This window comes from Euprymna scolopes, chromosome 39 (assembly GCF_053919585.1).
Source record: "Euprymna scolopes isolate OS-2025 chromosome 39, ASM5391958v1, whole genome shotgun sequence".
Taxonomy (NCBI): domain Eukaryota; kingdom Metazoa; phylum Mollusca; class Cephalopoda; order Sepiida; family Sepiolidae; genus Euprymna; species Euprymna scolopes.
The window spans coordinates 5975180-5997707 of record NC_136520.1 but is presented as its reverse complement, the minus strand read 5'-3'; the positions used below and the strand labels follow the sequence as shown (position 1 = coordinate 5997707).

At 33.7% G+C, this 22528-nt stretch overlaps 1 protein-coding gene across 1 annotated transcript; it reads right to left on the bottom strand.

Annotated features, from left to right (window-relative positions):
- Positions 1-1241: 1241 nt before the first annotated feature.
- On the bottom strand, positions 1242-21871 carry LOC145263641 (kinesin-like protein KIF3A). The gene is made up of 2 exons (XM_080120494.1): positions 21493-21871; positions 1242-14057 (listed from the first exon to the last, which is right to left on the bottom strand). Exon 2 carries the CDS (start codon positions 14004-14006, stop codon positions 11919-11921), a length of 2088 nt encoding a protein of 695 aa, XP_079976620.1. The 5' UTR covers positions 14007-14057; positions 21493-21871; the 3' UTR covers positions 1242-11918.
- Positions 21872-22528: the final 657 nt, after the last annotated feature.

Genomic DNA, 22528 nt, shown 5'->3' with positions numbered 1-22528 from the left:
CGGGAAATTCTATTTATAAACGCTGCTGCTGCTAGGAACTGACAAATCAAATTAATTCATGTTCTGCTACCAACCAATCAGAAACCAGAATTGCTCCATAAAAATTAAACCTTTTCTTTAGCAAACTTTGCATCTTTTTCTTTGTGTCAAAGGGGCTCCTTCAGTCTTTAACAGACTATGGATACCCACAAAGAGACGCCTGCACGTGAAATTTTTGTGGCAGAAGGAGCATAATCTCCAACCACATCTCTCCTGAGTGGACATTGTTAAATACCAGTGGCAAGTGAAGTGTATGTACAGGACGACTGGAAACAAATGCCGAGATAAGCGGAGAGCACATATAGCACCAAGAATTCCCAAATGGTCACCCATTTGGTACTAACCAGACTCAACGTTGCTTAACTTCGGTGATCTGTCGAGAACCAGTGTGTCAACGCAATTATGCCGTATATAACGACATAATCCTGTGACAACACAGGAAGAATTTTTTGCTTTATGGCTTCCAACTCAAGAACTATCTACTAAGAACCAGTCACCTCCAGGACTTCTATAGAACAACCATTGGAAACTGTTCTGTCTACTGAGAACCAGTCACCTCCAGGACTTGTATAGAACCATCGGAAACTGTTCTGTCTACTGAGAACCAGTCACCTCCAGGACTTGTGTAGAACAACTAACCATCGGAAACTATTCTTTCTACTGAGAACCAGTCACCTCCAGAACATCTACAGAACATCTAACCATCGGAAACTGTTCTGAAACCAAACATGGCTTCCAACTCAAGATTGGAGTTTGGTTGATAGTGCAGGACTTATTAAATCAGAGATTCCTTATTTCTGAACTTTTAAGACTGTGTGAGAGCGAGAGACTAGTGGGAGATGCACGAGCCCAGATGTGGCAACAATACCCCATGCATGGGTTAATAGTGGTCTTGTAGAGACACAGGATACTCTCAGGTGTGAGTAATTTTCTAGCATCGTAGAGAGAGCCCACCTTCTTGGCAAGTTTTTTTTCTGAATTCCATTAAAAAGTGGAGCACACTTACATCCCCGGCAGATTGATGCTTTCTATGATTTTTTTTTTTTTTTTCAGATTTTCATAATATATTTCTTATTCTGATTTTTGTTTTTTTGTGGTGGGGGTGAGTGGTCATACACGATATTGAGAAAAAACTTGGACAGGTAATATAATATCCCATGGTTTTACAAGCTTGCTACATCCATCTGACCCATTTTCAAAGAATTTTCAAATTTCATTTAAATTTCCAGCATTTATTCAATAAATTATGAAAATTATGAAAATTATAAGAAATACAAGTTTTCAAAAGTTTCAAAGGAATGGCAGCTTGGTGGGGTTTTAGTTTGGGCCGAATGTGCAGTAAGGTTTTGTTGTTTTATTTTTTTTTTTTTTCTAATATGTTACAATTTGTTAAAAGCAACTCTACACACATTTTTTTCTGGCAACATTTTTAGTGGTAAAAACAAAAAAAAACAACAAACAAAAGGCATTGCAGAATATTGCTGAAATCATCTTTTCCGAAGCACTGTTCCTGATCCAATCAAAAAAGATGATTTCAGCAATATTCTGCAAAGCTTTTTTCTTTGATTTAAATTTTTAACTTTTTTTTTTTTTTTTTTTTTTTTTTAAAGTTAAAAATTTAAATCAGGGAAAAACAAAATTATCTTTATAGTAAAATATATTCTTCACAGAAAAAAATTAGCCAGCGTCTGACGAAAAATAATTTTAAAAAAAACTTCTGATGTATTATGTAAATAAAAAAATATGATGTGTTACAAAAAAATAATCTGATGTGTTACAAAAAAAAAAATCTGATGTGTTACAAAAAAAATCTGATGTGTTACAAAAAAAATGTGTTACAAAAAAATATGATGTGTTACAAAAAAATAATCTGATGTGTTACAAAAAAAATAATCTGATGTGTTACAAAAAAAAATCTGATGTGTTACAAAAAAAAATCTGATGTGTTACAAAAAAAATGTGTTACAAAAAAATATGATGTGTTACAAAAAAACAATCTGATGTGTTACATTAAAAAAACTTCTGTGTTATGTAAAAACAAAGTTTTTGATGTGTTACAAAAAAAAAACAACTTGTGATGTGTTTTGAAAAAGAAATTCTGAGGAGTTACAGCAAAAAAAAAATTCTGATATGTCACATAAAAAAATCTTCTGGCATGTTACATAAAAAAAAATCTGATATGTCGCATAAAAAAAAAACATCTGATGTGTTACGTAAAAAAACTTCTGTGTTACGTTAAAAACAATCATCTGATACGTAAAAAACTTTTGATGCATAAAATAAAAACTTTTAATGTGTTATGTAAAAATCTCCTGACGTGTTACAGAAAAAAAAACTGATGTGTTACAGAAAAAAAAGTTTGATGTGTTACAAAATATAAAACTTCTGACGTGTTACATAAAAAAATCTGATATGCTACATAAAAAAATTTTATGATATGTTACAAAAAAAAACTGAAAAAAACTTCTGATGTGTTACAAAAAACTTGATGTGTTACAAAAAAAAAAATTTTGATATGTTACACAAAAAAGAACTTTTGATGTGTTGCACAAAAAAGAACTTTTGATGTGTTGCACAAAAAAATCTGATGAGTTACAAAAAAAACTTCTCATGTTATGTAAACTGCCTGAAAAATTCCACCATTAGTCCTTATTCTGTATAAGTACCATTTTATTTTATTTTATTTTTCATCATTTTTTTCTAGAAATTAACACACCGCCCAGCATTGCCCAGTCGTAAAATACAATTACATATGATATTTTAATTTATTACAAATTTTGTATTTATTATTAAAATGTTAATTCTGTGTTGATTGATATATTGTACCTAATATAAATGTATATATATATATAGATATACTAGCAGGAGGGAGGCTTTGCCCGGTCGTAAAATATGCTTAAATATGATATTTTAATTTGTCCAGATTTCGTATATGTTATTACAGAGTCATGATTTCAAAAATAAAAAATATTTAGGTGCCATCAGCTAGAATCGAAACCGAAAGCGAAACTGCAGCATCTAGAGCTGGTGACGTTACCACTGTACGAACCTGACATGCATATGAACTGATTAAAAATAAACTAAGATGAATGCGCAAAATGTATAACGATTTTTTTCAATTTTGACCCATTTTTGATCCCTTAAAAACAATTTTAACCGGCTAAAGACACAAAAGAACAGTCCATAATAAATCCAATCATTTGTGATCCCTAGCACTGCTCTGCAATTTTTAGTTTCAGAGAAGAGAGAGTTTGAAAATATGGAGACAGACAGACATATAACTTTTTATATATTAGATAAATATATACTAGCAAGCTGCCCAGCATTGCCAGGTCATTAAATATGCTTAAATATGATATTTTAATTCATGCAGATTTCGTATTTTCTATTATAAAGTCAATTCTTTATTGGTTATTATATTGTACCTAATTTATTAATATAATAGTTATTTCAAAAGTAAAAAAAAAAAAAATAAAAATGACTTTGGTGCCATCAGCTAAAATCGAAACCAAAACATTTAGCTCTGCAACATTATGTGTTACCATCTGAGCTAAACCCATACGCATATAAAAATAATGTTCTTAAAGACAAATATATATCTGCACAGGCGTAAAAATGACGCGTTTAGTTGACTTACACCTAAGTTCCAATTTTTTGCAATTTTGAACCCTTGGCAGCTATTTTTATCGGCTAAAAACCAAATCAAATTTGTTCCACAGGTTTATCAAGTTGCAAGTCTTGAGACTAAAAATTGACAGAGTAGTTTAGTAGAGACAGTTCTGCACACAGACAAGATCACTTATAGATAGATAGATTTAAATGAAAATCATGTTATTTAAAAAACACGTTTTTGTTTATGCATATAGTCTGCATAAGTACCCAATTTTCAACAGTTTTTGTTTTATTGATTATTTATTAATGATGCATAGGGGGACATTTTGGTGATCGTCTCATCAACGTGGCCCTCAATTGACTTCACATTCGCTGGATCATAACTCGCAATAAATGATATAGTTAAATGCAAAACTAAGTTACTGACGTTTGAATCAAGTATCAATACATCAGGCAAGTTTACGTGGCATGATGAGGAGTGGAATGATGCAAATATTTGAAAACGGAAAAGGAAAGAGAAAGAAGACAGAGAAGGAAAATAAATAGGGAAAGAATTTAATATGACATCACAATGTATTTTGTAATCATTTGAGTTTGTCAATGGAGGAAATAGAAAAGAATGTGGAAAGCGGGTTAAGAATAGGAAGAGAAAGACTATGGAGATAATTTTATGCAAAGAAAAGGTTTAATTGTTACTTTTATTAATTTCTTGAAAAGTTTGTTTTCAAAGACAAACTGTTTCTAATTTTTTGGAAAGTTTGTTCTTAAAAGTAAAATGTTTCTAATTTTTTGAAAGGCTTTTCCTTAAAAGTAAAATGTTTCTAATTTCTTGAAAAGTTTGTTTTCAAAAGTAAAATGTTGTAAATTTCTTGAAAAGTTTGTTTTTAAAGGTAAAAATATTTTCAATTTCTTGAAAAGTTTTGTTTTCCAGAGTAAAATGTCAATTTCTTGAAAAGTTTGTTTACCAAAGTCAAATGTTTCCAATTTCTTGCAATGTTTGTTTTTAAAAGTAAAATGTTTCCAATTTGTAGAAAATTTTTGTTTTCCAAAGTAAAATGTCGTCAATTTTGTGAAAAGTCTGTTTTTCCAAAGCAAAATATTTTTTTAGTTTAGAGAAGTCTGAATAATTTTTTTTTTTTAATGCACTTTACAATTTGTTGAGGCCATACTGCTTAAAACATCGATGCTCCAAAATATTTATTTCAGACGGGTTTGTGCCTTTTATGCTATCAGTAAACATGTACTTATTATTTGTTGGTTGCAAAGTATGCATTTTGGTGCTTCATCAGCTTTTAGTAGGTAGGAGTGGGTCAATTTTGGGTGTCCGATTTATATTTGGTTTAATACAATCTCCGCTCTTTGTCCCTCCAAAGCTTTTTGGTTTTCGTTTTTCGGTTGGTGTTCATGTAATTTGTTCTTTATGTCACTTGTTTTCTAGGTTTTTTTTTTTTTTTTACACAGGCATCACCACATTATCAAGGCCAAGAGGCCACTCAAGGATAAGGGTTAAAGAGTGTACAGTAGAAATTGGAAAATATAGTAATCATTAGTAATGAAAATTCGGTAAATTTGTTAACATATGGAACGGCTCATCAAGAACTTGTTTACGTTAGACTTGAAGACAACCATATTGTAGTCAGCTGGAAAGCAGGAAAACGGAAGACAATTCCACAGGCATGCAGTTCTAAGAAAGAAACTTTGTTCATGGAATCTACGTTTAGGTTTAGGCACAGATAAAGAGTGGGGGGAATTATTGATAGTGTTTTCAGCTAGACGAGTGTTTCTTGTGAAAGTTTGGCGAGGGGGGACCATAGACTGAAGCTCAGTCGAACCCTTTCCATGAAAATAACGATACATCAGAGACAAGCTCGCAACATCTCTTCTGTGAGATAGAGGTTGCAAGGAAGAGAAAAGGACATCTCCTACGAGGCTACAAAGTCTATTTTGAACTCTATCAAGGCAGGACAAGTTCTTTCTAGCTGCTCTTGCCCAGATGTGGCAACAGTATTCCATCCTTGGACGTACCTGGCTCTTATATAGATAGAGAATTATTCCTTAATTTTTCTTTTCAGATCTGTATGTGAGATTTTTATTCTTTTGATTTGGTAGTTTGCCTGCTTTTTCATTTCCTGGGACACCAACATGGTTTGGTATCCAGGCTATTACAATTATTTTACCTTTGTGGGTTATTCTTGTATAATTTCTGTGATGCAGTGGTGTTTGGATTGCATTAACGTTGTATACATGAGTCTGTGCATAAATTGTTTGCCTGTATAAAATGCCTATGTGCGCAAAAAGACTGTTGGATATTTAGGCTTGAAACTTGGTGGACAAGTCACAAACTCTCTGATTCTCTCTCCTATGATCTTGAGCACATGGTGCAATGGGGAAAGAGGTGGCTGGTTAATTTTAATGCATCTAAAACCAAGCTTCTATCTTTACATCATCAACCCTCTGATCCTCCGTCTGGCATCAATTGAAATGAATGGCTCTCGTCTTAGGAGAGGCTCTATGTTTCGACAAGCTTCTGGGTCTGACCTTTACTTCTGATCTGAAATGGAACATGTACATCAAATCTGCTGCCAAGGCTGCTGGAAAAATGGTGGGATCATTCTACTGCTCCAGCTGATGCAATTCTTTACCTGTATAAAGGCCAAGTATATTTAAGGATACAGTATTGTTGCCATATTTGAGCAGGAGCTGCTAGAAGCACCCTATCCTGTCGTGACAGAGTTAAAAATAGACTTTGTAGCTTAGTGGGGGATGCCCTTTTCTCTTCCCTGCAACCTCTTTTCCACAGAAGAGACGTCACGAGCCTGTCTCTGCTCTATTGCTATTTTCATGACAAGTGCTCGTCTGAGCTCCAATCTATAGTCACCCCCCCAATGAAAAACACTCATCTAGCTGAAAACACTATCGATAATTCCTCCCACACTTTATCTGTGCCTAAACCTAAACGTAGATTCCATGAACAAAGTTTCTTTCTTAAAACTGCACACCTATAGAACTCTGTTCTGTTTTCCTGCTTTCCAACTGACTACAATATGGTTGTCTTCAAGTCCAACATGATTAAATTCTTGATGAACTGTCCCCTAAAATAATTCAATCTACTAAACTTCAACTACTAACGATTACTACGATATTTTCCCATGGACTACTATTCACTCATTAACCCTTATCCTTAAGTGGCTTCTGGGCCTTGATAAGTGGTGACTCCTTTAAAAAAATAAATAAATAAATAAAATAAAAAAGTAAATGCATTTTAATAGAAGGATATGTGGTTCTCCAGTAGGAGACGTCTCCCTGAACTAATTTCGCTTTTTCTCTTTCCCATGCCCCTATTCCGAATTCAAAGCAGTAGGCCAATATCAGTGGGCTTAAACGGTCATTAACAATGTTCTTTTTAATGTTTAACATTAAAAACTCTTCTTGACCTTTCAGCTAGAAACAAAGTGTAGTATCTGTTCTGATACTACATTTCACTTTTTCTGTCCTCGGTCAGTGGAGGAGAAATCCTTCTAGACTAAGACAATTTCTAGTTTTGTTCCTATGCAGAGTTCCCCTTTTTGGGGAGTTGAACTTTCCTCACATTAAAAACTGACCTTGTGTCTAACTCTGCCCACGTGGGGAGGTAGGTAAATAGGGACATTAAAAAAACATTGTTAATGACCGTTTTGGTAGAAAAAAAAAAGAGAAGTCAAGTCCACTGACATCGGCCCACTGCTACGAATTTGGTATAGGGGCATGTGAGCAAGAAAAAAACAAAAGTAATTCAGGGAGGCGTCTTCTACAGGAGAACCAGATATGTTTGTCAGTCGTTCTGTCACACTTTAAGTTGAAATAGTTTTGTTTTGGGTTTGTTTTTTTTTTGCTAAAACAAATAAAATGTTCACAGATGAAGAATCAAGAATTCCTTCTTAGTTTTTGTTTTCAAAAAGGGAAAAGCAGAAGTAGGGGAAGGGTAATAATTTAAGGGGGGAAAAAGGGAGAAATAAAAACAGGAAAAAGAGAAAAAGAAAAAAAATACAAAGCAAAAAACAAAACAAAAAATTGTCTTTAACACACAAGATCCCACTGTCAAACAAAAAATGCATCTCACATCATAGACGTTAAATCATCACACATCCAGCGGCTTCAACATTACCATCTAATCTGTAAGTTGTTAAATGCGTTCAAGGTTATATTCCATCTGTTCATCATTTTTGATTGGTCATTAAACTGATAACACGTATTATCGAGCCATAACAATTAGTAGTGGGACGATTCCAATATTTCCCCCCCCCCCGATTCTGATACAATTACTGATTCCGATTCTTTAAAACATCTAAATATTTACCTATAAAATTGCATTTTTTTTTTCGGATTACCATAAAAACCCATGTAATATGTGCATATATTTGTGCAAATGTAAAAAACATACATTTATGCCAGACCTTTACTCATAGTTTAAAATCAACAGTCATCATTTTATTATTAGTAATCAGCAATGGAAAATTAAATTTAAAAAACAACACATATAAAAGAATCGTTTTCGGCATTGGAAATTAGGCACAAATTTTTCCGATACCAATTCCGATATCCCAAAAAGTTCTGTTTTTTTTTCTATTTCTGATTCCGATTAATCGTCCCAACACTAATAAAGAGTCTACATATGTCCTTGATGTGGGTTGGTTGGTTGTTTTTGTTTTACGGCATATCAACCTTTTTCAGGTTATTTAATGCCGAATTCAGTGATTTTGAAGAAAAAATTTTTAATAGAATATATTTGTTGTTTTTAAGTTGGTTTCTATTTAACCCATACTTGGGACCCTAACAGATACTACCACTCTGGGTCAGAGTGGACCTGGGAGCAATGGCAATTAAAAGGTGGCTCCACACGCCCCAAAGCCCGCAAGCTGGGGCCGCATCACCAGATATACTTTAAGGTCATATCCAAGACCTGTCCTTTACGTCCAAAAAAGGAAATGCAATATTTACTTTATTCATGACTTACAAATTTATACAAAATAATCCAAATGTTAGTCCATTATGGCCGACTGCCTATAAATAGGGCATCAAATTTCTTTTTAAAATCTAAAGATATTATAGAATAGTATTGCTTGCTGCATAATTCTTCTGAAGAAAGGATAAAATTCATCCCTATTCATCAACTCCTCCCAGAGAGTTGTTGGGATCTTTTAAAAATTGTGAAATTTGCTAAATTTCTATTTGTACGATGATAAATATATATAAATAAAATATTATATAAATAAAATAAGTCATTAGAATTTGATTATTTACAAGGGTTAATGAATGTAAGATAATGTAGTAATAGTTAATTATGTAAACTGGGTAGAATTTGATTATTTAAAGGGACACTTCATCAAGAACTTGTTTACATTAGACTCGAAGGCTACAATGTTGTAGCCGGTCGGGAAGCAGGTCAGTGGAACAGTGTTCCACAAGCGGGCAGTTCTAAGAAAGAGGCTGTGTTTGTAAAATGTATGTTTAGATTTAGGTTTGTGAAATTGAAATTTGACGTAATTCTGTTTGTTCGATGATGTATGAGTCTTGCAATTAGAAGTCACTAACTCTTTGCCAAAATTGCAACATAACTTTTTGTGTGAACTGTTTTGTTTCTTAACATAATGTATAAGTTTTATTTTGAATGTATAGCGTCTTGATTTCTAAAATATATCACATGTATCCAACTCAGTGTCCTATTTTTAGGAAAATCAATATTTGTTTTCTAAATAATTTTTTTTTTTTTTTTTTTCAATTTGTGTATTCTAACCCATTTTTAGTTATTACACAAAATTTTAACTGAACAGAAAAAAAAAAAAAAAATGATGTTCTAGGACTTAATAAGTTAAGACAAAATTACTGGCCCTTTTTTTTTTTTGGAGGAGGATTTGATGAAAACGTAATTCTAAATTCGTAACTAAATAAATTTGCCCGTTTAATTTGAGTCTAATTAGAAGCGGCTAAATTACCTATTTTTTCTAGAGTTGGTGTCCTTCGTAATATGGCAAAATATCTTTTAGTTGTAGTTATCAACCAAATGCGTGGAACATTTGTAGGGGGTTGTTCCACTGAGAATTGAAACAAGGATATCGTAGAAAAGAAGTCCCTAATTAAAATACCCCTATTTTAGGATTTCCATCCCTTTTTTGGGAGACTTGATGAAAACGTCATCCTAAATATCTTTTAGTTGTAGTTATCAACCAAATGCGTGGAACATTTGTAGGGGGTTGTCGCACTGAGTGTCTCGATCGATGTGACACTAGCGTAAGAATTGAAACAAGGATATCGTAGAAAAGAAGTCCCTAATTAAAATACCCCTATTTTAGGATTTCCATCCCTTTTTTGGGAGACTTGATGAAAACGTAATCCTAAATATCTTTTAGTTGTAGTTATCAACCAAATGCGTGGAACATTTGTAGGGGGTTGTCCCACTGAGTGTCTCGATCGACGTGACACTAGCATAAGAATTGAAACAAGGATATCGTAGAAAAGAAGTCCCTGATTAAAATACCCCTATTTTAGGATTGTGTTAGTTATCTTTTCAGCCCTTTTTTGGGAGACTTGATGAAAACGTAGTCCTAAATTCACAGTTAAGTGAAAATATATGCTAACTAGCATGGGTGCCCGGCGTTGTCCGGGTGTTTGGAGGTGTATGCTGAGCAAAAAAAAAAAAAAAAAAAAAAAAAGCAGTCAATTTCTATAAATGTGACCCCTATTATAATCCCTTAACATTTATTGTTTTGGGCTCAAATCAAGTTATTAAGTTAGATCCATGTCCAAGGAACCTATATCTAAAATTTCAAGTGTTTAGATCCAAAATTGTCGGAGGAGTTTGGTAGAGTTCTCAAAGGTCAAATCGTTGAACTTTGACCCCATAACAGCCAAATTTCTGTCCGAAAACCGATCACAAAGATTTTCCCAAATCTCAGTACCCTGTATATCAAATTTTGAGTCTGTAGACTGAAAATTAATAGAGTTATTGCGAAAGAAAATATACACAGACACGTTCACTTTTATAGATATATAGAAAATACAATTAGTGCTGGGACGATTCAAATAATTTTCCGGATTTCGATGCAATTACTGATTCTGTACTAAATTCCCGATTTTCATACAATTACCGATTCTGGTTCTTTTTAAATTTCTAAATATACAGAAATGTTATTTTTCTTGATGATCATAAAAACCTGTTAAATGTGCAACTATTTTCTCAAACGTAAAAATATACGTTTGTCAGTGATGATCTATTGATTTTAGTTTAAAATCAATAAATATTGATTATTTTATTATTACTACAAGCAGTGGAAGATTTTGCATTAAACAAAATCAAATAAAAAGACAATCAAAAGAAATTCCCCCCCCCTCCAATATCGATTCCAATACCCCCAAAAGTTCTGATTTTTCTCTCTTTCTATATATTCATATATTAGTGATGGGACAATTTCAATATTTTTCCCCGATACAACTGTCGAATCCTTACTAAATTCCTGATTCTAATTCATTACAAATCTCTAATTGTTTAACTTTGAAATGTTTTTGCCTCCGATTGCAGTAAAATACACGTTAAATGTGCAAATATTTTCTCAAACGTAAAATGACACTTGCAAGAGGTGGTCTATCAATTTTAGTTTTAATGGAAGTTTAAAAATCAATAAATATTTTATTATTTGAATATTGCTACCAGAAGTGGAAGATTTTGCTTTAAAGAAAATCAAATAACAAAAAACAATTAAAAAGAGGAAAATAGGCATAAATTTTACCAATTCCAATACTGATTCTAATTCCGATACCGCAAAAAGTTCCAATTTTTTTCTATTTCTGATTCTGATTAAGCGTTCCAACTCTAAGTGCAACTAGAATGAAAACCACTTAGTTTCCACTGACAATTCAGAAATTTTTCGGTTAGGAATTTTACATGACCGCTTTTTTAACCAATTTTCTGCTTCATACATTATACAAGTGCCCACATTTTCATTTTTAATACACAGCATATTTGATTCAGCAACAACTTTTATAGGAAAGTCAATATTTCGCTTTTTAAATAAAATAAAGAACTTTCTTTTTCCTTTACAATTTATGTATTCTAACCCATTTTTAGTCATTTCACATAGTTTCAACTCAATATTAAAAAAATTTAGATACACTGGGATTTAATGGGTTTAAGCAACATTATCCCACGCCAAATCGGGAAACAAAAATTCCAGTAACGAGTCCATGTACAACAAAACCTTGATGCCAAAGAGTGCAACGGCAAAGAGGAATAGTCACTGTAATATCGTCTCTATATTACCCTCTTTTCTCTTCTTCTTGGAAGTTTTTGGTCGCGATGCTGTCTTCAGACGCCCAGATTTGGATATTTTACTCGACTTCGGCCTCAACGCCTGTGACGCGCCTTCTTTTGTGTACGCCAGATAGATGCTCGAGAGGTCAGTCTTTCCGAAATTTTCTTGGCACTCTTCAGGCTGCGGAGACTCTTTTCTCATATTGTTGCCCGTGTAAGCAACACACTTCAGCTCCCATTCGCCGATATCCTCGTTCCAGTGGACGTAGTACTCCAGCATCTTTTGAAATTCCGTCGGGATGAAGCTGTCGATGATGAGCATCTGAAGCTTCAGCTCACAGCTCAGCTGCCGAATGTTTTCCAGGAGGCCTTCCATCTCGCGCTGGTGGTCCTTCTGCAAGTCGGCAATCTCGCTCTTGGCCTGCGTATACATCGTCCAACACTTCTTCAGTTTCTTTGTCTTTCCGGTTACCTCCTCTTGGAGACTCGAGTATTTCTCTTCGATGTCGATGCGTTCCTGCTCCTTTTCCTTCAGCGCCCGACGAAGCTCTTCCTCGTGCTGCCTCCGCTTCTCCAGCTCGCAGGCGCTTTCCTCCAAAAGCCGTTCTTGCTCTTCGGCTTTCTCGAGCAGATTTTCTCCGCCTACGATTATCTTCTTCTCGATGGCCGCCAGCTTTTGGCCCAGCTGGTCCATCTCTTCCTGGTATTTCTTCAGCTCGGATTCCTTTTCTTCCAAACTCTCTTTGATTTTATTCCGTTCGGTTTCTTCCATGTCTTTTTTCTCTTCCAAGAGTTTACGGTCTTCGGCGATTTTTAGCTGGATTTCCGACATTTTTTCCTTGGAGATCTTCAACGATTTCTCCTTCTTGGACTTTTTACCATCTTTCTCGATCACTTCCGAATCATTGTAATCATCCTCATTAAAAATACCGTTTTCCAGCTGCTTCTTGAGTTCTTTGATTTCCTCTTGGAACTGCCGCAACAGGGCATCCTTGGGATCTTCATTAATCTTTGCTTTATTCTTAATATTCTTAGCACGGTTCGCGTAACGTAACGTACTGATTGTCTCATCATAGTTATAATCGGCCGGTCCGATATTAGCAATCATTACAGTCTTAGAATTTCCTCCAAGAGAATCCTGTAACAGACGAGTCAACTTAGAATTCCTGTAAGGAATATGGCTGCTCTTGCCATCCACGAGTGCCGATATTACATTCCCCAAAGTTGAAAGAGAAAGATTTATTTTGGTTGCTTCTTTTAATCTCTGGCCCGTGGCACCAGTCTTCGTCTGCCGTTCCGATCCAGCCAAGTCAACCAGATGGAGTTTCCCCATTCGCACGTGTTGATTACCATCAATCCCTTTCTCACTACATTCAATCGTCACCGAGAAAATGGCATGTGACCGAGAGCTCTGGGCGTTCATATTTGTCGCCCCTACTGCTCGGTTTTTGTTTCCAATGGTCATGATCCGGTCCAAGTCGTCCGCAGTGTTGACCCCAAACTCCAACAGGTCTTTAACATAGACTCCAACGTCTGGTCTTTCCTTCACCTCAAGTCGCTGCATCTGGTCCTTTCCGAGCAGATCTCGGACTTCTTCATTGTAAATTTCTAGATACGATACACGCACAAGGAAACGTGTCTCACCTTCCGCTTTGGCAATGGCGCCAAAGATGTGGGCAAAAGAGTTTGGTATAATCCCCCTCATTTCAGACACAGCTCGAAGACCTTCCATTGTGAACGTCTTGCCAGTGCCTGTTTGGCCATAAGCAAATATGGTTCCATTATAGCCTTCAAGAACGGAGTCTACAATCGGACGCGCAACTTCGTTGTAGACATCAACCTGTTTACAGTCAGCACCAAAGACGGTATCAAAAGTAAAAACTTTCGTCGGTTCCCCATGAGATGCGTTTGGATTCTCTACAGAGGCTGTGCCACGCATTGAATCGATGTAGACAGTTTGCTTGCATTCATTGGCAATTTCTTTTTTGTTCAGAGGTCGACAACGGATGGCGACCTTCACATTATCACCATCGCCTCCTGTCGGCTTTCCGTCCAGTTTACTCACTTTCATTGTGAATCCAAAATATCCAAACGGTTTCAGGTGTAGGATAGTTTATTTGACCTGGGGGAATAGAAAAAAAAAAAAATTGATATTAGTAATTTATTTTATCTTTTAGTTTCAAGCTGAGCAAGTATTGAGAATATAGAATAAGATGTTATGGATGAAGTATAAATTAAGGACCCCAGAAGCCAAGAGACTCAACTGGAACACATTCCAATAGACACCAGTCGACTGACAACACGGCTTTGGGTAGGATTAAAACCGCTATCTTCAGACAATTCTCACCTGGAACCATAGAGATTCAACGTCTCTATACACTGCACCACGGGCCAAAACGTGGTGAGACAACAACAACTGTGGAAGGCAGTAATTGATGAGGATGCAGTTAGGAGATTCGGAGTTCCTATCCCGTCGCGGTTACCACAGTTGGCCGAAACGTCGTGAAACAACAAAGAAAGAGTCCGCAGTAAATAAATTTATTAAATCTTTGGTTTAATTTACAGAACTTTTATTAAACAAATGGAACAGTGCAGATATCAGTTTACAAACTTTTTCAATTTATTTTTCTCCAAGGCAAAAGCATAAACAAACAAAATATGATCGAACAAACAAAATTCCCCACAAGTTCTCTGCATGGAATTTATTAACATGCACTAAAGTAACAACCGGATATGAACTAATTGGACTAATCGGTGGCGGCTTTTGCATATTTAGTGCTATATAAATATATTAACACGCATATTTAGTGCTATATAAATATATTAACACGCATACTTAGTGCTATATAAATATATTAACACGCATACTTAGTGCTATATAAATATATTAACACGCATACTTAGTGCTATATAAATATATTAACACGCATACTTAGTGCTATATAAATATATTAACACGCATACTTAGTGCTATATAAATATATTAACACGCATACTTAGTGCTATATAAATATATTAACACGCATACTTAGTGCTATATAAATATATTAACACGCATATTTAGTGCTATATAAATATATTAACACGCGCTGAAGTAACAACCCGATATGAAATAATTCGGTGAGTTTTTCACATATATAAATCGCCACTTATGTAGAAATAAAAAAAAACAGCGATCTATAGCGATAAGATCATACATTTTTTTTTTTTACTTGTGAGTCACCACTTATCAAGACCCAAAGGCCACTCAAGGATAAGGGTTAACAAATGTAAGGTGATAGTATAGTAATCTCTTATAGTGCAAATTGGGTAGAATTTGATTATTTATGAGGACAGCTTAACAGGAACTAGTTTACATTAGATTTGAAGGCTACCATGTTGTATTCAACCAGGAAGCATGCCAGCGGAACAGTGTTCCACAGGAGGGCAGTTCTGGGAAAGAAGATTTGTTCATGGAATCTGCGTTTAGATTTATGCACATATGTACAAAGAGTAGGGAAAATCATATATAGTGGTCATAGCTAGTCGAGTGTTTCTTTTGTGAAAGTTTGACAAGGGAGAGGAATCATAGATTGGAGTTCAGTGAAGCACTTGCCATGAAAATAATAATAGAGCAGAGACAGGCTCGCGATTTCTCTCCTGTGGGAAAAAAGTTGCAAGGAAGAAAAAAGGGCATCACTTACTAGATTTCGAAGTCAGTTTTGAAATCTATCAAAGCAGAATAGGGCTGCTAAGCAGCTTCTTCCCAGATGTAGCAACAGTTTTGAAAAATGAGAATAAGTTTAAGGCACTTTAATTGTTAATACTTTCTGCTTTTTTTACGTCGTTCATTTCCGCATTGTCTTAATTAGTTTTATTGAACTTATTATTAACATATAAATTAAATATTTGGGTCATGAATGTCTGTTTAAAATAAATGAAAAAAAAGTTACATTTTATTTTCATTTTCTATTTAAAAAAGCCATTCTTAACATGGGGAGAGTGTTTTTTTTTTTTTTTAACTATTCTGTACTTTTAACTAACAATTTCATTTAAAAAAGATATATCAAAATTTGAATTTAACTTTAAGTATTACGGTATCTGTTCAGTGCACATTTTCCTATAAGTATAATAAATCACTTATAATTCAATGGCTGTAAGTCTTCTTTTTTTTTTCTTTTTTTTTTTTCAAAAATAAAGAATTATAAACAGAACGACTCATAGAAATCTATCTATATTCTTTTTTCATTTTAATATACTTTCATAGAAATGTTTCTGCTATGTCAAAAAAAAAACTATTTTCTTTATGTCACAAGTGTCACGGTCATACATTAATTCCATAGCTAATATAACATACTGACCCAACGGGTCACGGGTAGTCTAGTAAACCAATAAATCCTGCAAATAAAGACCAAAAAACAAAAACAAAAAAAAACTAAATTTTAAAAAATAATAAACTCATAGTAACAACAACAATAATATTATTGATAATATTATTATTAATAATAATAATATTATTATTAATAATTTTTAATAATAATATTATTATCAATAATAATATTATTATTAATAATAATATTATTAATAATAATATTATTAATAATAATATTATTATTAATAATAATATTATAATAATATATTATTAATAATAATATAATTATTATTAATAATATTATTATTATTATTATTAATATTATTATTATTAATAATATTAATATTAATAATATTAATATTAATAGTAATATTATTAATAATAATATTATTATTAATATTATTATTAATAATAATATTATTATTAATAATAATATTATTATTAATATTATTATTATTAATAATAATATTATTATTAATAATAATATTATTATTAATAATATTATTATTATTAATATTATTATTATTAATAATATTATTATTATTAATATTATTATTATTAATAATATTATTATTATTATTAATATTATTATTAATAATATTATTATTATTAATAATATTATTATTATTATTAATATTATTATTAATATCATTATTATTATTAATAATATTATTATTAATATTATTATTAATATTATTAATAATAATAATAATATTATTATTAATAATAACAATAAAGATAAATCCATAGCCTTGAGCCCCTGGGGGGAGGGGCATAGGCCATCCACAACTTTTGTAGATGCTTTTGTAACGAAGAGTTCTTTTTTCGGGGTGAGGGTACTGGCCCCACGTCCAACCTTCCTAGAAGGAATATACAGCGCTTAACCTTCCCAAATAGTCGCCCATCTGGTACTGGGCAAGCTTTGGTGATCTGGCAAGAACCGGTGTGTCAACGTGATTATGCCATACAAATAAAAAATCTGCGTGAATTAAAATATAATATTTATGCACATTTTACGACCGGACAACGCTGGTGGACTGCTACTATATGTAAAGATATACTTGAAAATGGATGACATCAGAAAATAAGATTTCCTTCAAAATTTGCTCCTCATAAAAACATGCTTGTAAAACAATAAAGTTACAGCATTTTTATTTGACACATCTAGGGGGCGGAGAGAGGGGGGGTTGCTCGGTGCGCCCTTTTTCTGCCTTGACAAAGTTAAAAACCGACTTCGAAATCTAGTAGGTGATGCGCTTTTCTCCTACATGCAACCTCTTTCACGCAGAAGAGATATTGTGAGTCTATATCTACTCTATCATTATTTTCATGGCAAGTGCTTGACTGAGCTTCAATCTATAGCCGCTGCCTGCAAAACTTTTTTGCAACAAAGTCTCCTTAAGCAAATCGATTTTTTTTTTAAATATGTTGTTTTAAGCAAAACTGATATTCCGTACTTGTCATGTAGAAAATAGTAATATATCCAAAAATTACGAAAATATAAAAGTAGAACGACTGTAAGAAATTATTCAATCATTATACTAGCCCTACCTGCCAATGTATCGATCGATTTGATTGGTTCAATCTAACCAGACATGTCATGTGCTTTTGGAGCCAATTTCCATTTCTTTTCCAGTTTTTTTAGTTCATTTCAGACCAGCAAAGGAGGAAGGACTCATTTTTATCATGTCTTCTAAGAAGGAGACTTGGGCGCTGACATTAGTGCCTTCTATGCTTCAGGTCTCAGCCGTGGATGAAGTATAGAACATATTAGTAAAAGCCTACGAATTAGGCTTACTTGACAGAATGTCTACAACCGCATTACGGACTTTCTTATCATTGTGAACTTTTCATCTTCGGTATGCAGTCTGTTTGCGTTGTTACCAATTTTTTAGGGCCATGAGGTCCAATGGAACGCGGCTAATTTCATCCTTCCCTGCAACAGACTACGACAGCATGCGGATTGCAAAAGGCTTCAAACTACCGCTTCATTGAAGCAAACTACCAGCTCTAAAGTTGGACGCAAGATGGGCGCACTATTTTGCAATAATATCCTGTGTACAAATAAAGTTTGTCGAGAATTTTACAAGTAGAGTTTGCTGTTTTGTGATTGTCTCATTTCTTGCCTTTAACAGAGAGCATCGAACATGTTAGTTACAATTCCCATCTTGAGATAAAATAATTCCTACACAACTACTAATGTGTTTTTACTAAAAAAAGAAAAAAAATAGTCTATTTCTATAGACAGCATATATTGCAGCCATGAACAAATAATCTAAAATATTCGTACCTAGTTATGTCCCCTGTGTGTGAACGTTTTACTCTCTACTTAATAATGTCTAAGAAAAATGCAATTTTATCAAATTTTCCGTAAAAATTACTTTTAACTATAAATAACTTTCTACTCAATGAATTCTCATAATTTTTGAATATATTACTATTTTCGACATGGTAAGTACTGTTGTCTTTGTTTAAAACGACATATTTAAAAAAAAAAAAAATCGATCTGTCGACTCCATCTTAACAAGTACCTTTTTTTTCTCACAATAAACTTTCGCCGTGATTTAGTGACCCTTATCCTCTAGTTGCCTTCAAGCCTTGATAAGTTGTGACTCTGTAAAATCAATGTTCGGTTTACGGATCGTGCTGAAGTAATAACAATATGTAGAAATCTATTCTTGAAATGAAGAGGGTCTTTTATTCAATTATTCTGTACTTTCATCTAACAATTAAATAAACAAAAGGGTACTTGCGCAGTTTATGGATCGTGCTGAAATAATATTAAGAAAGCCATTCTTAGCATAGGGAGGGTAGAGCTATGGTCTCCCAAAACACATACTTAAATCATTCGTTGGCATCTATGCTGATGACACGACCATCTATGGCAACACATCTAAGGCCATAAATGACAAAGTTCTCTCTGATTCTCGCTCCTCTGAGCTTGAGCACGTGGTACAGTGGGGGAAGAAGTGGCTGGTTACTTTTAATGCATCTAAAACCAAGCTCCTATCAACGCTCTGATCCCCATCTTTATTGGTTGTTGATTTTTTTTACAACATTGTCTGAAGATAGTGGTTTCAATCCTACCCAAAGCGTGCCAGAGGTTAATTGGCCAAAACGTGGTGAGACGACAACAACTACGGATGGCAGTGATTGCTGAGAATGCAGTTAGGAGATTCGAAGTTCCTATCCGTCACGGTTACCACCTGATGAAGGCCAGAGGAATTGTTGGCCGAAACGTTGTAAAAAAAACAACAACCAATAAAGATGAAAAACAACAACTAATAAAGATGAGAATAATAGTCCGAAATAAAAATGAATTAAGCTCTGGGCTTGACCTTTACTCCTGATCTGAAATGGAACACGTACATCAAGTCAGTTGCCAAGGTCGCTGGAAAAATGGTAGGATCCTTCTACCGCGCCAGAAGATATTTCACTGCTGATACAATTCTCTATCTTTATAAAAGCCAAGTACGTCTAAGGATGGAGTACTGCTGCCACATCTGAGCAGAAACAGTCTATCCTGTCTTGACAGAGTACAAAATAGACTTCGTGGCTTAGTGGGAGATGCTCTTTTCTCTTCCCTGCAACCTCTCTCCCACAGAAGAGAAGTTGCGAGCCTGTCTTTGTTTTATCGTTACTTCCATGGCAAGTGCTCGTCTGAGCTTCAATCTCTGGTCCCACGCTCGCGATAAATACCCGCCTAGTTGAAACCACTGTCAAAAATTTTCCCCACTCTTTAGCTGTGCCAAAACCAAAACGTAGATTCCATGAACAAAGCTTCTTTCTTAGATGTGCACGCCTGTAGAACTCTCTTCCGTTTGCCGGTTTCCCACCTGACTACAACCTGGATGTCTTCAAGTTCAGCATAAACAAATTCCTGATAAACCGCCCCCTTAAGTAAGACACTTTATCAAATCTCCAATACTAACGATTACTACGATACTATCCCATTGATTACTGTACACGCAATAACCTTTATCCCCGAGTGGCTTCCGGGCCTTGATAAGTGGTGACTACCTTGTAAAAAATTTATTTCAACTATCCTGTACTTTCACCTAACAATTTAATATACAAATTAGTACTTACGCAGTTTACAGACAGTGCTGAAATACTAACATTATTTAGAAAGCCATTCTTAATATGGGGAGAGTAGAGCTTTTTTCTTTTCAACTATTCTATAATTTCACCTAACAATTTAACAGTGCTTATGCAGTTATGTTACCGTGCTATTTTTTTAAATAGTATTTTTCAAGTTAAATTCAAGTTTCACGATATATTTTTTTAATTAAATTGTTAGGTGAAAGTACAGAAGAATTACTCTCCCCATGTTAAGAATGGCTTTCTAAATAATAACGTTATTATTTCAACGCGGTAACATAAGTGAAGAAGTTTTTTTTTTACATAGGCATCACCACATTATCAAGGCCAAGAGGCCACTCAAGGAAGTACCAATTTAATAAACAAAAGGGTACTCATGCAGTTTACGGTCAGTGCTGACTGCTGAAATTATAGCATTATTTAGAAAGCTGGGTACTAGTGCAGAGACTGATCCGGACGTAAATAATAACGTTATTATTTAAAAAGCCATTCTTAACATGGGGAGGAAGGGTGTTTTGACACTGTTTTGTGCCTATTCTATACTTATTGAATAAAAAAACATATCATAAAACTTTAATTAAACTCGAAAATACGATTTAAAAAATAGCGCGGATCACTCTCTGCACTAGCACCGAAAGCCGTTCTTAACGTGGGGAGGGTAGAGATTTTTTTTCTTGTTTTCTTTTGTTTGTTTTTTGTTGTTGTTTTCTTCAACTATTCTGTACTTTCACCTAACAATTTTTAATAAACAAAACATAACCGTAAATTTGGGATTTAACTTGACGATCCCATCTAAAAAAAAAAAAAAAATCAAGGTCCGCAAACTGCAGAAGTACCTAATAATATATAATAAATACTACCCCCGGCGACAAGTAGTCCAGTCCAGTTAATTAATATTAATTGAATAATAATAATAATAATAATAATAATAATAAATCGAAAAGAATATTTTTAATCTAATCACATTTAACAGAAAAACAGAACCTTTAAGAAGAAAAAAAAAGAGAACCTGTAGAACGTCAACGAAGAATATATGGGACTATTTTTTTTTTAATATTTTTTACCCCCATTTTTTTATAAACAATAAAAAAATAAGATATATTACCTGAAAAATCCGACGTCTTTTCGTCTTTAATTAAAAAAATATGAACAAAAAAATATATATCTTTGGAGGGGGGGTATTTTTAGATGAACATCAAAAGAGAAGAAGAAAAAAAAGGGGATTTTTTTTTTTTTTTGCCCTATGCTAAAAAGATTGGATTTCTACTAAATTCCTTTCTGCTGAATACGTTCTTTTTTCCCACAGTTCATCACCCTTTAGGGATTTTTGCAGGTGGAGCAAGACATTATGGTCGCGTGTCTACACTATAAGGCGGAATAATAGCCGATTACTTATCCATTTTCTCCGTTGTGTCGCAGTCTGCATGTCAACCCGGTTACGTATCACGGCAACGGGATAACAAAAGTTGGATTCGTCAACTTCCGGTGTGACGTCATCGGGTGAAGAGTTACTTCCCTTGAATTCAAAATGTACCTGGTTACCTGCGTATATCATCGCAATGAGGTTATTTTATTTATTTATTTTTTAACATTGAGGGAGTTATTAAGACCTCTGATTGGAATACTTAGAAAGGATACAAGATTGGGTTTGTTTTACAATCCACAGAGATTCGAAAAAATGGTTAAAAAAAAAAAAAAGAATATATAAGGCAAGATAAGTTACTCTTTCTACCTAGCAGGATACGTTTGTTGATTTTTTTTTTTTTCTTAATTATAAATGTTTGGTAATGTCGCTAAATAGGGTTTGCAGGTAATTTAAGAAAAATAAGGCATTCAAAATGTTTCTTATGTTAAATATTATTACATGAGAAATAATTTCGGCACTTCTACAGTTTATCGCCGGAAATGGAGACGCCATTTTTTTTTCGAGCACGTTAAAATCAGAGGGAGAAATCAGTATTTTAAACTATGACCGAAGTAGGAAATAAATAGCAAAAAACTTAACAACCTGTTTTATTAAAATTATATTATCTTACGCAAACTTTTCAATAAATGTTTTTACAATTATATTTTGATATATTTTTATACAATAAATGTTTTGGTTTGCCAATAGCCCTCGCCCAGTTTAAACAATTATGAAT

Excerpts from the sequence above, each read along its gene's own strand:
- LOC145263641 (XM_080120494.1), bottom strand. The coding sequence starts at position 14,006 with ATGAAAGTGAGTAAACTGGACGGAAAGCCGACAGGAGGCGATGGTGAT.